This window comes from Mytilus californianus, unplaced genomic scaffold (genome assembly GCF_021869535.1).
Source record: "Mytilus californianus isolate M0D057914Y unplaced genomic scaffold, xbMytCali1.0.p SCAF_1, whole genome shotgun sequence".
Lineage (NCBI taxonomy): Eukaryota > Metazoa > Mollusca > Bivalvia > Mytilida > Mytilidae > Mytilus > Mytilus californianus.
In genome coordinates this window covers 134024710-134039960 of record NW_026262581.1, presented here as the reverse complement: position 1 = coordinate 134039960, position 15251 = coordinate 134024710, and the positions used below count along the sequence as shown (strand labels likewise).

Here is a 15251-nt window from a genome sequence, read left to right as displayed (position 1 = left end):
TGAAAATCATTTTCTCCCAACTAAATGGTATGTAATGCTTTTAATTTCTAGATCCTTTTGATGTAAAGTAGTATATGTCATATTATGACTAAAAAAAGAAATAAAATTACCTTATTTAATACTGAAGTTGTCCTATATCTTCCATTCTTCTCTCTATTCCAAGCCTAATTAGGGACAAATGTATAGCTCACTAGTCTACATATAATATTTAAATTAGATTTTAACAAATTGTAATTGAAGAGTTCAAAGGATCTTCAATCTTAATTGTGGAAATCAAATTTTAATTTTTAATTTTTGAAATTTGAAATGCATAGTATCACCTGTAATTAACATGGCAGAAACATCAAAGAAAACATGGAAGACCAGGTAGGTTATATATGTACACCAGCATGTATATCTTTGAGCCAAAAGGATGATTTCCACTGACGCAACAGAATATCAAACAGAAATGGCATATTTCTTCTGCTGACTTAAAACTTCTGAACTCAACAGATTGCATTAAATATGATCAACTACAATATGCATGGTCATTGAATTCTTCAAAAACGTAAATTGGGGTAATAGTATGAGTAGATCCTCAAATGTGAAATAAATCTGGAAATTAAGTACATACTATTTATGATGACAATGTTTGGATATTCTTAAGTGGTGTTCCCAAAGTTCTTACAAACATTTTCATGGTACATAATTCCAAAAGTAGGTGGCAGCACTGTATATTTATACATCATACAACAGTAAATGCAACTAACTAAATTTACCTAAACTTTAAACATGATAAATATATTGTTAAATTTGACATTTAAAGTGAATTTTCTCCTTAATTAGACAATGTATTACTTATAAAGTTCACTATATCTTACCTGTTTCTGCCTGTGTCTTCAGTGTTACTTTCTCTGGTAATTTAACTTCCAGGTCTTCACACATCTTTGTCCACTGTTTTCATACATTTACTTGATTTTTCATTATTTATGCTTACTCAACTTATAAAAACGATTTTTATCTCAGACCATAAAAACCATGCTAAAAACCACTCAGTCATGAAATTCAAATTTATAAGCTATAATTTTTATCATATAAAGCATCAATCAAGAAATGCCATCTTTTAAAAACCCATTCAAGATACAATGTATTCACACTTATTTATGACAAAGATCTTGTCTAGAAATTGACATGCAATCAAAGATTTAAGTTTATAACTTACTATTATACCAAACATATCACTTTTCTAGATTGAATATATTAATTCTACTTCTACTTAAAAAAGACTACGTGTTTTATAATTAAGCCAAAAAAAGTGCAAACCATACCAGCTAGGTTTAGCAGGCTTTTCATAGATTTTAATGTTCTTCTAAATTCAAAAAAAATTTAACTTTATTTGATTTTGAATACACTAGATATGGCTGATAAAGATTAAAGCCTATTTTGAAGGTAGATTTTTCAGAAAATTACAGGCATGCACATTTAACAATTTTACTGTAGAGTTCAAATCACAATAAAGATCCAATGGCAGTCAATATATAAATTATTGTTCAATCCCAACCACATTGGTGAATGACAAATTAGATACCTTAGGGGTAATACCATATAGTCCCGATCAAACAACCCATAAAGATTCATGTTATCTTTATATCAAGTCCAACTGCAAATCTGCCCTTGGTTCATTTTAAGGTTGTTGAAGCTCAGATATGAAATCATTTTTCATTTAAAAAAAGTAAATTCAAAGAAAAATACTGTTAAGAGAATACATGTATGTGAAATTGCAATGGAAGTAAGTATTTCATTTATAAGAACTTAAAATTTTGGTCACATTATTTCTATGAAGCAATTCTTGAAATGAATATTTATGTCTATTTATCATTAATAACAATATGATTTATACTTAGTAGTTGTAGGAATCTCCAGGGATGAAGATTTAACGATGGAGGAACTCTCACCAGGACAAAAACTAGCATGTCGTGATGTAAAATATTTTATTCCTGTATTTCATTATTGGTGAAATTATTTATTTGCAGTTGGTAATAACACCTGATTATAAACAGTTGATAAATAGTCCTACCTTAACTTTTCCTTCGACCCATACAACAAATGTACCCTTCATTTACACCCTCTACTTCTTCCTGTGATCAGCTGGATTATCCTAAAAAAAAATAAAGACTTCTATCAAATCTTCATTTTAACAGTTTGGAATTCAAGATGAGCTAGTCTTCAGGGCTTCAGGCTCATAATAACTAATTGGTTGATATGATTTTTGTATTCCATATAACATAGCTCAGTTGTGCTGAGATGGCTATAAAACCCTTTCATTCAATCAAACAATGTATTTTATACTGTACATGGATATACTATATTGATTCAACCATGGAAGTATTATATTGACAGGAATAACCAATAAAAACTGGCCGCCATGAAATAGCCCAAAAGTGGTGCTTCAAAGTGGCGTTAAAACACCAACAATCAATCAATCAATCTTTCGATTACTCGTTAATTGGTTTAAGATATGGAATGGTAATTGATTCTCGGCATGTGCTTGATCAAATCACTCACACTTTTCGGTCATTTTCGTGTTCAAGGAAATATACAAAACAGACCGGTTGTTGTCGGATATACTTAGGAAGTAACCCGAATAGTTCACTCGTTGCATTCCGCTGTTGTACACTGATAATTGTACAAAAATATGTTTTGACCTCCTTTTATAAATAAAAATAATCAAAGTCTCTCGTGTATAGCAGTCAATTAAAATTTTTAAAATTTTAAACAGAGACATGTGTAGTATATATGTCTCGGTTTTAAACGTTTATATTCTTTGATTTGTACATTAACTAATTCGTATAAAATAAATTGTACATAAACTAATTTGTATAAAATAAATTGTACATAAACTAATTCGTTTAAAATAAATTTGCAGTTAGAAATATAGCTTCAAGCTCATTTGTTTTGTTGTTTCTCTTGTTGCAGTAACTTGTTAATACTAGTATTCAATTGTTATCAAACACTTTTTTAAAATAGATATAAATTTCACATGTTTTAAGACTTTATTATCCCGATTTTAATTGTTCAGTTTCAATAATGTAATTAGTGACATTTATTACAAATATATAAATCTAAAATACTTGAAAGTAAATATCCTTTTATAAATCTCGAAAAACTTGGCACATTTGAACAGTAAAATATTTAATGTCTACCTACTGTACTTACATGTTTGTCTAAATTATTTTTTAGAACATCATGTAAAACCTGATCGCTTCATCGTTATTACCCGTTTTACTCGAGATCCGTTTTCATGCGGAAAATACTTTTAATCAGTTTAAGATTTAAGTTTCATAAAATTCTGGCATGAACTGTACATATATGAGAGTGATAACAATGCAATTCTTTATATAATTCATATTTCCAAGGGGCATAACTCTTTTAAACATAATTGATTGGCACTTATTTTCGAACTCGTCCAAGACATTGCTGATATAAACCTATGATATAAGTTTCATAACAATCTGGCAAGAATTGTACATGTGAGAGCGCTAACAAGACTGGACAGACGCACAGACGGACGCCCAGTATTTTCATGTCCCCTGCAATGCGTTGTGAGGGGGACAAAAAAAACAAAAATATATACAATTTTCCATGTTAAACTGTTGTAGTTTAAACAATTCTCGTCCGTTTTTCAAGTTTTTTTACACCATTCGATTTCTTTCTAAATATAGAAGTGTTATATGATACAGCGCCACCTTGTTATTAATAAACTACCGAATTCCCACAGGTGCACTATAATTACCGGACTCAATAAAATCATGTGACTGATAAGAAATTCCAGATGACATTTACAACCGTGGTATCACAGATAGTAACCAAATGGGTCTTGCCGCTGAGACAATAATTGGATAAATCCTATGACATTAGTACAGAGCTCTGCAGGTCATTTATACATGCTAATTAATCGTTGTTATTCCTTTTCATTTTACTTCCATGGTACAACATCATGGTGGTAAGTTTTGTTAATAGAAGAAACTGTGTAGTCATTAGCCGTTCAATAACAGAATATATACATTGCATATTTTGTACTCGTAACATATTTTAGTACAGGTTAAGTGTACTCATCTTCATAAATGACCACCAACAGTTGTTATTACATGTACTACCACAGTGGCCATACACATGCAGCTGAAGTATTTCCCATTCAAAGAACTCATTTATTTTCCCTGGTTATAAATTATAGACAAGAGCTTTTATAATGAATAGATTCAGAAATTCACTGACTGGTTCTGTTTTTTGCTGCAGATAGAGAAATGGTATAGATTCAGAGATTCAATGACTAGTTCTATTCCTGCTACAGACAGTGTAAGAATCAGAGAATCATTGGCTGGTTCCATTCCTGCTGCAAACACAGCCTGTATTACAGTATAAATTCAGAAAATCATTCACTGGTTCTGTTTCTGCTACAGACAGAGAAATGGTAGACATTCAGAAATTCACAGACTGGTTCTGTTTCTGCTACAGACAGAGAAATGGTAGAGATTCAGAAATTCAGACTGGTTCTGTTTCTGCTGCAGACAGAGAAATGTTAGAGATTCAGAGATTCACTGACTAGTTTTATTCTTGCTACAGACACTGAAACAGTGTAATGATTTAGAGAATCATTGAATGAATCCATTCTTGCTGGAGACAGAACCTGTATAGATTCAGAGATTTACTTACTGGTTCCATACCTGAAGCAGACAGAGAAAGGGTTAAGATTTCGAGATTCACTGACTTATATTTTTTCCTTGGCAGACAGAAAAGGGCAAAGATTCAAAGAACCACTGATTGAATCTGTTCCTGTTGCAGACAGAGAGTGTATAGAAAATAGATCACTGACTGGCAACCTATCTTTATCAGCATCAAGCCAACTTTGACAAATCCAAACAGTAGAAAGGGAACAGGGATCATCACAGGCTATTCAAGGATGTTGCTACTCCACTCTTTAATTTTTAGCAACACCCTTGAATTCCCAGCCCCACTCTTATTTTTTTACAGCAACTATCATAAATTTTGAGATAACATATGAGAATTTTTTTAAAACTTAAATGAGTTTTAAAGGGGCATTAGCTGTCAAATTTATGTTCAACGATTTAACTCAAATTTTCAAATTTCATCGCTGGGCTTCCAAAATGTCGTATATGACTTTTTTTGCTAAAACTACTTTTTCACACAAACCGGCTTGGTGGGAGGAATTCTCTGATATTCTTAAATATCATACATCTAGCCCAATTAAAACATTCGAAATAAGACATGTTACAAAACTGCCAATCTCAATTGTTTGTAAAGTTTGCTTCCAAAATGTTGTATGTAAACTTGAAATTTGTTGTATACTGAATTTGGGAATCAAAATTTTGTACATTTCTTTATTTTTGTGAAAATAAGGTTAGTTGTTGTGATATTCAGAAATGTCCAAGTTTTTATTTCACAGCCATTTGTAAAAACATTAAAGTTCACATACGACATTTTGGAAGCAAACATTTCAACCAAATTTTCAAAGCCTGTTTGTGGGATTTTTTTGTTGTTGAAAAATCAGTAATTTACTACATTTTGGAAGCCCAGCGACGATTTGATTTATAACCTACTAAAACGCATATCCAACTTGCTTAAAGTCTAATACGGACCATTTACAATGCATGGACTCGATAATATGTATCAACATTTTGTGTGTATTTTAGTCTAGACGCCATCTAGTTAACCATCAAGGTGACCTCCAAAGACTGCTGACGGTCATTTAGCCTGATATAAACACAAATATAGATATAAATAGAAAGCCAACACATGTAATTGGATTTTTCTCAGTGATCGGGAAGGACGTGCGCATTGCGCCAATTGCGCTTATCGACCAGAAATGGCGCATAGATTGACAAATGTAAGCGCCCACGTGGCGCATGATATTTTTCACTTCGTTTTGAAACGTTGAGATATCGTCAAATGGATTTCCAATCGTATTTCGTGCCGCCATTTGTGAGTACACAACTGTGTAGTGTTTACTCCAATGATAGGAGCACCTATACATTTTTGGAACGTCTCGGGTGTTTTCCTATGGTAATAATAGCAACATGCGGTATGACTGATTACCCAAAAATCATAATTAACCATCATTCATGATATATTTTTTTATAAACGACTTTAAATTTGTGAAAATTGGCTAGTACAGGCGAGAATTCTTCTCTAATTATAATCTTTTCAGTAAGCTTGCTATTATTTCGATTGAAAAACCCAAAAGCCTTTTTATGAATAGCATAGTATTTGTCTCCATAAAAGGGGCTTAACTGTCCTTGTCATTTTTTTTGGTCTTTGGCTCGTTTTGACATTTTGTAAACATGCCTTCAGCGAATTGTTTTTGTGTCTTATCAATTAACGTTTCTCTCTACTGTTATTCTTGTCATCGCGATGAAGTAATAATAATACAAGTGCAAATGAAATGCCAGAAACTTCCTCTAATACGGAACGTCTGGAATAAGTATGGTATCGACGAAGACCCAAATTTAATGTAAAAAAAAACATGAACATGAACAACATGAACAAGGGAACAGTACCAGTTTTAACATTGTAAATAAAGGTTATCGTAAATATTGCCCGGTTTGGAAGAAGTCATTGTATATTCATTGAAATTGAAATTACAAAATCACAGGAACAATATCCATAATATTAGTTAGAATCATACTTGTAAGTACAGTGAAATATACACTTTTTTTATTTTTTGTTTTTATTGTAAACGAATGGCCCACTCATTTGACAACATGGCCCATTAATTCTAAAAATGGCCCATTGAATTTATTTTTGGGGGGCCCTGGGCCCATAGAGAAAAAATCCTTCCAGATCACTGTTTTCTAGGTCTTTATTAAAATCATATTTTAATTTTTTTATAAATTAAACACAAGTGAACCCACGCCTGGTAAATCTTCTGTCAGTAGATTCCATAAAGTGGATACCTCGGGTATGCAGGGTCGTTACGATAAAAACATAAAATGTAGAAGGTCCTACATGTATAACGATAACACTTTAAGGAATGCTCCAGTAATTTATTAAGATCAATATGTTCCATGGCTAGGCCACAGTCATCAGGATAAAAAACAATACATGAAATCATGCTGATCTACAAAATCGGGTTGAGAAAATTAAAACGTCACAATGTTGCTATGGTGAGTAACGTTATAAATAGAAATTGAAAGAGAAAGTGAAAGTAAGTATATATGGAAGTAAACTATCAAAATAAAATAAAAATACAATGTTTTTGTTGTTCAAATTATTCTGCCATTATGTGTTAGCACTCTTGCACAGTGAAACGAATTATACAATAAATTATTGTCAGTTGTGTTCTGTGTAAACTTTGTGTTCAATTAACGTCTTTATTTCCAAATATAGACAACATTACTAGCAATTCCGTACCATTTCGACTGGCTTCCCTTTGCCAGAGGTACTACTCCCAATCGCTTCCGGAATGCTGTAAAGTGTTTGACCGCCGAAGGTTTAGGGAAAATTAAATAAAATATCACAAGTCTATGCTGAATGTAAACGCTGTGTTCCTTCATTAAACTATCGGAAGTGGCTGGTAATCTGGTAAAGTTGGTAGTATGTTTGATTAACGTATTTTCTGGAACTTCAAAGTGAATTTCATAATAAGAATTATCTCTGGCCAAGGGAAGCCAGTCGAAATGGTAAGGAATTGCTAGTAAAATGTCGTCTATATTTGGAAATAAAGACGTTAATTGAACACAAAGTTTACACAGAACACAACTGACAATAATTTAATGTACAATTCGTTTCACTGTGCAAGAGAGCTAACACATGATGGCAGAATAATTCTAACGAACATTTTAACAACAAAAACATGGTATTTTTATTTTATGTTAATAGTTTACTTCCATATATACTTACTTTCACTTTCTCTTTCAATTGCTATTTATAACGTTACTCACCATAGCAACATTGTGACGTTTCAATTTTCTCAACCCGATTTTGTACATCAGCATGATTTTATGTATTGTTTTCTATCCTGATGACGGTGGCCTAGCCATAGAAACATGTCAATCTTAATAAATTACTGGAGTATTCCTTAAGTGTTGTTGTTATAGGACCTTCTACATTTTAATTTTTTTAATCTCGTAGCTAATGCCCTTTTAAAAATAAGCTAAGAAACATCGCTGATGAATTATTCACTTGCAAGTGAATAGGAAGAATTATTCACTTGCAATTTAAACGATATCATTGAATCCGTATTCATGTGACCTTCTATTTAACCCCTTAGCTAGAGATGGGTTACGCATAAACTAGGCGTGCTCAGCTATTAAAATCATCGTCAGAACTCTCGATTCTTCACAACTTCTCAAGCGCCATTTTCTAAAAAATTAGATCAATTTTTACTACAAGTCAGACATAATTTTGCAAAGAAGGAACACGATTGGATAGCTTTATTTAGACTTTCCTTAAAAGAAATTTGACCCTCGAAACTATGTACAAGTACAATCAGGTTTAAGAGCTGTTTTTTCTAATGCTTGTAGTTTAAAGATTTGGTTGGTTTGCTTGCTTTGTTTGTAATAAAGATTGACATCTGCAATTTGCAGATGTCAATCTTTATTACAAACAAAGCAAGCAAACCAACGGGCCGCCAATCAATCGATAGGCAGGGCTTCAGCTTGAATACATTATACTCTGTATTATACTTAACATCCAATAACATTTAAGTATAATGTTAGTGCCAGGAATAACACAAGCAGCTGTATTTCATTGCCCAATAAAATAATGCAACTTGTGACATTTGCAAAGCCCAGGACAGTTCCTGGTTTTCTTTAACATAATACATGTAGCTAGTTCATTTTAAAACAATAGACCACTTTCGAGTTCGTTGCATTTCCGTCAAAAACTTTGGTTTTAGTGAACATCATTTGTGCGTTTAGGGGCATCGTCACTTCCTTCCCATGTTGAGCAAACGGTTGAAAAAATATGATGCTATATTGCACAAATTTTTCGGCAAATTAAATTCTTATAATTGATAATCAGCACTGCTGTCATTAGGGAATTGTGATTATGTACCTACGGAACAAACATTATTTCTAGTTTATCCTGAATACAGAATTATACTGCATAATGACGATCACGAAGACCCTTGATGAATTTAAATAGTACAGGGATACAGGCAATCCCCTCTATCTAGTAAATGACGTCATAAAGACGTGCATAATTGAACTTTTCTGGTGAAGGAAATAACTCGAAAGTAGTCTATTGCCTTGGTCTGTTGACTGTTGTGTTGGTGGGAATCGTGTTGTCAGTCTGTAGTTTTCTATGTGTGTTTTGTAGACTGTTGTGTTGTTTTTTTTATCGTTTTTCATTTTCTTGTCATGGCGTTGTCATCTTGTCTACGACTTATGAGTTTGAATTATATCCATTTGGTCCATCCCGCGTCTCTTTTAGGATCTTACAATTTCATGATACATTGTGTATTGGGATGATTCGGGTAATTGACTCTAGCTCACTGAAATTTCCCTCTTCAATGATATAGCGTGATTTAAACGATATATGTTTTGCAAAATACCATAACTGTGTAATCCATTTACCTGGACAGACGAGTTTGATGGAATAAATTGAACGTCCGTTTGTTTTCTTTTATTTCGCGGATAAGGTATCAATATCCGGTTTGAGCAAAATAAAGATTTCAATGTTCTGTTATGCTGGGAGGAATCCGCTTTTTAGATTTTGAAGAATAACTGTTGTTAAAAAAGAGACGGAAGAAACCAACGAGTCGTTCAAACTTCTTGAGTCGAACAGAAACTGTAAAAAATGCAAATAACGACGTTTTGGTAACAAATTCGATGCAGCAAAGACAGTTATAAATTTTCTATTGTCTGCCAAACTTTAAAAAATCAGGGACAGCTCAGCGGGGGTAACGTTATCAGTGACCAACAAAGGAGCACTATTGGACCTATAAAATTTAACATTGTTGTATATGGAAACAAGTTGCTTTCTTTAAAAAAAGAAAAGCAATACGTGAACCCGAAACCGCTGACTGGTCACCAAAAAATTGTTGGGGAATTTTTTTTTTGCTTTTGATTTGAAATAATTCACTGTGTGAATAGAATAAGGTATCGTAATGATGATGTTAAAACACCTTTATTGAAAATATTTAATTGTGTATAAACTCTTGCACAAGTCAATTGAAGGCAATGTTTGGTTTTAGTTGTGAAAAGAAAAGTGTATAGCTACTATTTGAATTTACCTTTTAAGTCTTGACAATTTCATTTATTACTTGGGAGAGTACATCATTTTTCTTAATCCTATTGCAATCCCAGTTTCTGCAAAACGGATGTCTAATGCAAATTGCACAAACCAATCGTAATATAAATTTAAGCACTTAGTTTGTTTATAATTATTAATCTAGATGCATTTATCTTATCTTTGATATCTTTGATATCTTCATATTTTGTTTCCTTTATGCCTTCAACTATTTTTATACTCGTTGTTGAAGCTGTCTGTACTAATGGTAGATGTTGTATAGATGAATTTTAAAGTCTGATTTCCATGTGAAATGAAAATAACAAAAATACCGAACTCCAAGGGAAATTCAAAACGGAGAGTACTTTATAAAAGGACAAAATCAAAAGCTCAAACACATCACACGAATGGAAAACATCTGTCATATTCCGGACTTGGTACAGGCATTTCTTTATGTAGAAAATGGTGGATTAAACCTCTCACTTGTATGTCGCATAGAATTCCATAATATTGACAACAATGTATGAGCAAAACAAACAGACATTCTCTCATTGGCACTCATACCACATCTTCTTATAAGTGTAATGGTGGTCACTTTGTTTACTTGTTATTATTTATTTGGGGAAATTGGTTAATGTTAGTATTATTTATAGTTCCGTAACTCTTTCTTCCGAGACCGGCCATGTAATTATTCTTGTCGGGACTTCCTGCCTCTTGCACGTGCCTGACATCCGGCCCGGCCGGGCTTGTTGTCCCAATGAACTATAAGTATGACGTCACTCACCGGGTTCAGGGCAGTCTACACTTAGGATTTGAAATGAGCAGACGCTCATACCGTTTGGTTTGGTTTGCAAATATGGAACTTTACAATGACAAGTAGACTAGCCACCACCGTATATTTTATTATTCTTGTATGTAACTTATATTCAACCATAACGTATGTCTTTTAATAAACATCTTGTTTATATTTACGTGGTTTTATAGTTGTCCAATATCCCAGAACTTGGGTAGACAACGGGAAAACGAAGCCAGTGGAAACTCCACTCCCGTTATATATCTATATAATAGGTAAAAATGTCAAAAATTAGGGTACAGCCGTCAACATTGTAATATAATCTTGATCACTATAAAAACAAATAACTATTTCAACAAAGAAAAACAAATTGGCATAAAGAAGTGAGACCCTGTGGCATGCCACTTATAAGAAGGTTTCGTTTATTTTTCTTGAGAGTAGCACATCATTGGGACCTCTTATATACTGACTATTATTTTGGTCTCATTAAACATCTCAAATTTTTAGGATTTCCTGAAGTTTCTTAAATCAATCCAAATATTCTACAGGAAAACTTGGTTTTGAAGAATATCTTTTCACTGAGAAGTTTTATGAATACCTTAACATACTCTCAAAAGAATCAATTTATATAAAAAGATATGTAGATATATGAAGATACCAGGATTAAAATGTTGTACGCCAGACGTGAGTTTAGTCTACAAAAGACTCATCAGGGACGCTTGAATAAAAAAAGTTAAAAAGGCCAAATAATGTACGAAGTTGAAAGGCAATGAGGACCCAAAATTTTGAAACAAAGATTTTGCCGAATACATCTAAGGTAATCGATTTCTGGGGTAGAAAATCCTTAGTATTTCGAAAATTTCAAAGTTTATAATAGGACAGTCACTCATAAAAAGAAAAGAAAAGAAAAGCAGCTAGTGATCAGAATACATAAGTAATGATGACCATGCTTGAAAGTCACAGTCAAGCTCTTACTGCCGTGTTCTGAATTTAGAAAAGAAATGCGAAAATTCACATTCGTGAGTGAAATTAATATTTATGCATGCAGGTGGTTTTCCTGCGCAAGAAATAGTAAATGGAAAGCATACACACTGATACTCTGGATAAGAATACGCATTTGTGTCATCTTATAATATTAATCTAGGCTGAAATCTAATGTTAAAAGTTGAATTCTGATATCAAACTACCTACCTCAAGTGTTTCGACTCCGGATTCATTGCCATTTAATTCGGAATTTGTGTGAACGCAAACCGATAGTGTGTCGTGTGCACAGGGTGATATATAATGTAAATGAACCAAGACGTGTGTAGGTCAACACAATGAATACAATTTTCAAAATAGTACCTTATTGCAAAGATTTAGATGCTTTGAAGTTGAATAATTAAAAAAAAAAAAATAATAATAGAAATTTAATTAACATACATTCTTGTTTATGAATCTTTTCCAAACTTAAAATATAATATCGATAAACACAAACGTCAAGTACTTACTGATGGACAGTTTATTTATCAAATCAATCTCTTCTTAAAATCTAACTTTCCATTATATGAATATATTGCTATTCAAAATATAAGCAGAGACTTGTAAAACCATACTAAAACAGTGTAAAATAATTAACGTAGTAAATAATTTTTTTTATGATTATTGAAAAATATGAATTACGTTTTTTGTAAGATGTAAGGATTTAAAATCCTTGTGAATTGAAACCATGCAAGTATTTTTTCATTCACTACCGTTTAAAATTTATATAAAATGTGTACGCATCCCTGCTCATTGGTGCTCATATGTTGCATATATTTCATAAATGTATTTACTGTTCAAACCTGTGGGACATAATAAATGTATAGCATTTTTAATTATATTCTATCTGGGACTATTATACTGATGTCCCAGATTATATTGAGGATAAATTTAGTCTCAGTTTAAACTTGATAATTTCAATGAATATTCTCTTGGTCTATTTTGACAGAAGAATCCTTTTGTTAAATTATCTTTTTGCCTTTCAAAAACTGTGTTTCCGACCTAAAATAAATATTTATAACAGAAATATCGTTTTATTAATTTTCTTCATGCTTTCCGACATTTTCCCAGGATATGATTGAAATACAAAATATCACGTGGTAAACGTTCAGAAATAATCAGTTTATTCTGTAACCCGAATAAAATGTCAGTCGTTATATTCGGCCGATCTTTGACTAATCTCTGATTGCTACATTCGATAGGCTATATAGGCCACTAGAGTGCGCTGAATTATTCGAGTTATTTATTCTGAGACATTATATATTAATAAACTATTCCCAGGTTTATGGTCACAATGCACAATAGCACGTTGAATTCAATACTACACACACAACGCGTATAGGGACCGTCTCAAAACATGAAATTTATAATTGCGTGATCATTATACTTGATATTTAATAAACATTCGCATTATTAAAAACACATGTTTTGTCAAAAGGCAAATATGTTCCAATATAGAAATGATTTTTTGACTGCAGTCTTGTCTTTATTTTTTTAACTTTCCGATCTACAAATGAACTTTGATTGTTGAAATACAATGTCACGTGTTAGCATATCCATAGAGGGACCGTATCAAAGACATAAATGACTACATGTATAACTGTCACGGATATTTTTAATTAATCTGTTATATTTTTAATTTGAAAAACATCATTAAGAAAGCTACATGTTTTACGAAAATTGATAAAGCAACCCTTTTAGGTTTGATTTCAATGAATCATGACTGCGATTTTAAAAAGATATGTAATTTTGGTACTGGAATTAGTGAGGTGCACAACTTTATATCAGTGCAGCTAAATTGTGATTTACCAAATATTTTACCAAAAAAGAAGATATGCAGAAGTTTTAAGAATTTTGATGCATCAAATTTTTTAAAATATTTAGAAAATCAGAATTTTTATATATCTGAATTTGATAATGTAAATGCATATGATAATTTTAGTAAACGTTTCATTGAGGTAGCAATATTTCCAAATCAGGTACCATATATCAATGCAGAGCTTAAAGGTGCCATTTATAGAAAAAAACATGATGTATAATAAATTTCAAAAATTCAGTGGTAGTAAGAACTGGGAAGCATATAGGCGCAAACGCAACTATGTAACAAAACTAAAAAATAAATCTATTAACCAATATTTTATAGAGAGGTGTGCTGGGGGCCGGAAATCTAAAGATTGTTGAGAAATGTATACGTAAAATTAATGCTAAAAATGCCACTGGAATAGATGGTATTTCACCTAAATTACTACATTTTGCTAAACCTGCTATTGTAAAACCTCTTATAGATATTGTTAATTTATCATTATCATCACCAACCTTCCCTGGCCGTCTCAAGGAAGCTCTCAAGTTGCACCTATTCACAAAAAGAATAGTGTATTAGAAAAAAGGAAATTAAAAACCGGGAAGTGTGTTAATGGCCATTTCTAAAATTTTTGAAAATGCCATAGAAGTACAATTAGTACAGTACTTTAATAATATCTTCAATCCTTTTTTGGCAGCTTTTAGTTCAGGCTTTGGATGTCAGTAAACTTTATTAAGAGTAATTGAAGATTGGAAATTAGCCCTAGACCAAAATAAATACCTTGCAGCTATCCTGATGGACTTGTCATAAGCTTTTGACTGTCTCCCCCATGACTTACTGCTACTGAAACTAAAAGCTTATGGTCTTTCTAAATCCTCATTTGATATGTTATGTAGTTATTTAACAAAAAGAAAACAGTGTATGAAAGTAAACCAAATTTGAAGTGGTATGCTTGACATATTTAAAGGGGTACCATACGGTTCCATCCTTAGACCTATCCTATTTAATAATTTTATAAATGATTTGTTCTTTTTTGTAAAAAAATGTTCTTTATATAATTATGCTGATGACAATACTTTGTCAAAGTCTGGAAATTCCTTACAAGATGTAATTTCTGCTCTTGAGGAAGACAGCAATTATTTAATACAGTGTTTTTCTTCAAATAAAATGCAGGCCAACCCAGAGAAATTTCAAGCTATCTCTCTTGGCAAAAAAAAAACACATGATAAAAAGATTGTGTTTGACTTGAATGGTATTTCTATATCATATGAGGATGAGGTAAAACTACTTGGAGTTACAATTGATTTTAAATTAAACTTCAATTTACATATTTCAAACATTTATAAAAAGGCTGTAAGGCAATTAAATGTTTTGAAAATAATTGGGAAACACCTAAACAAACTGAGTAAC

The 15251-nt window shown here is 32.1% G+C and overlaps 2 protein-coding genes across 5 annotated transcripts in view; both read right to left on the bottom strand.

The window, feature by feature from the left end:
• The window catches only part of LOC127735289 (heparan sulfate glucosamine 3-O-sulfotransferase 5-like), a 94844-nt gene extending 85193 nt beyond the window's left edge, over nt 1-9651 (bottom strand). Inside the window, exons 1-2 of one of the 4 annotated variants that reach the window (XM_052245419.1) lie at nt 9573-9651; nt 2057-2137 (exon numbers count right to left, since the gene is read on the bottom strand). In XM_052245419.1, coding sequence (XP_052101379.1) covers nt 2057-2098 — 42 coding nt within the window. In that variant the 5' untranslated portion in view covers nt 2099-2137; nt 9573-9651. Of the gene's footprint in view, nt 1-110; nt 165-860; nt 1235-2056; nt 2138-9572 lie in introns of those variants that run through there. The other 3 variants (XM_052245426.1, XM_052245461.1, XM_052245435.1) reach the window with 3 other exon arrangements.
• Nucleotides 1-15251, bottom strand: part of LOC127735389 (transcription factor BTF3 homolog 4-like) — a 198597-nt gene that overhangs the window by 23477 nt on the left and 159869 nt on the right. The gene's annotated exons all lie outside the window — the stretch shown is intronic.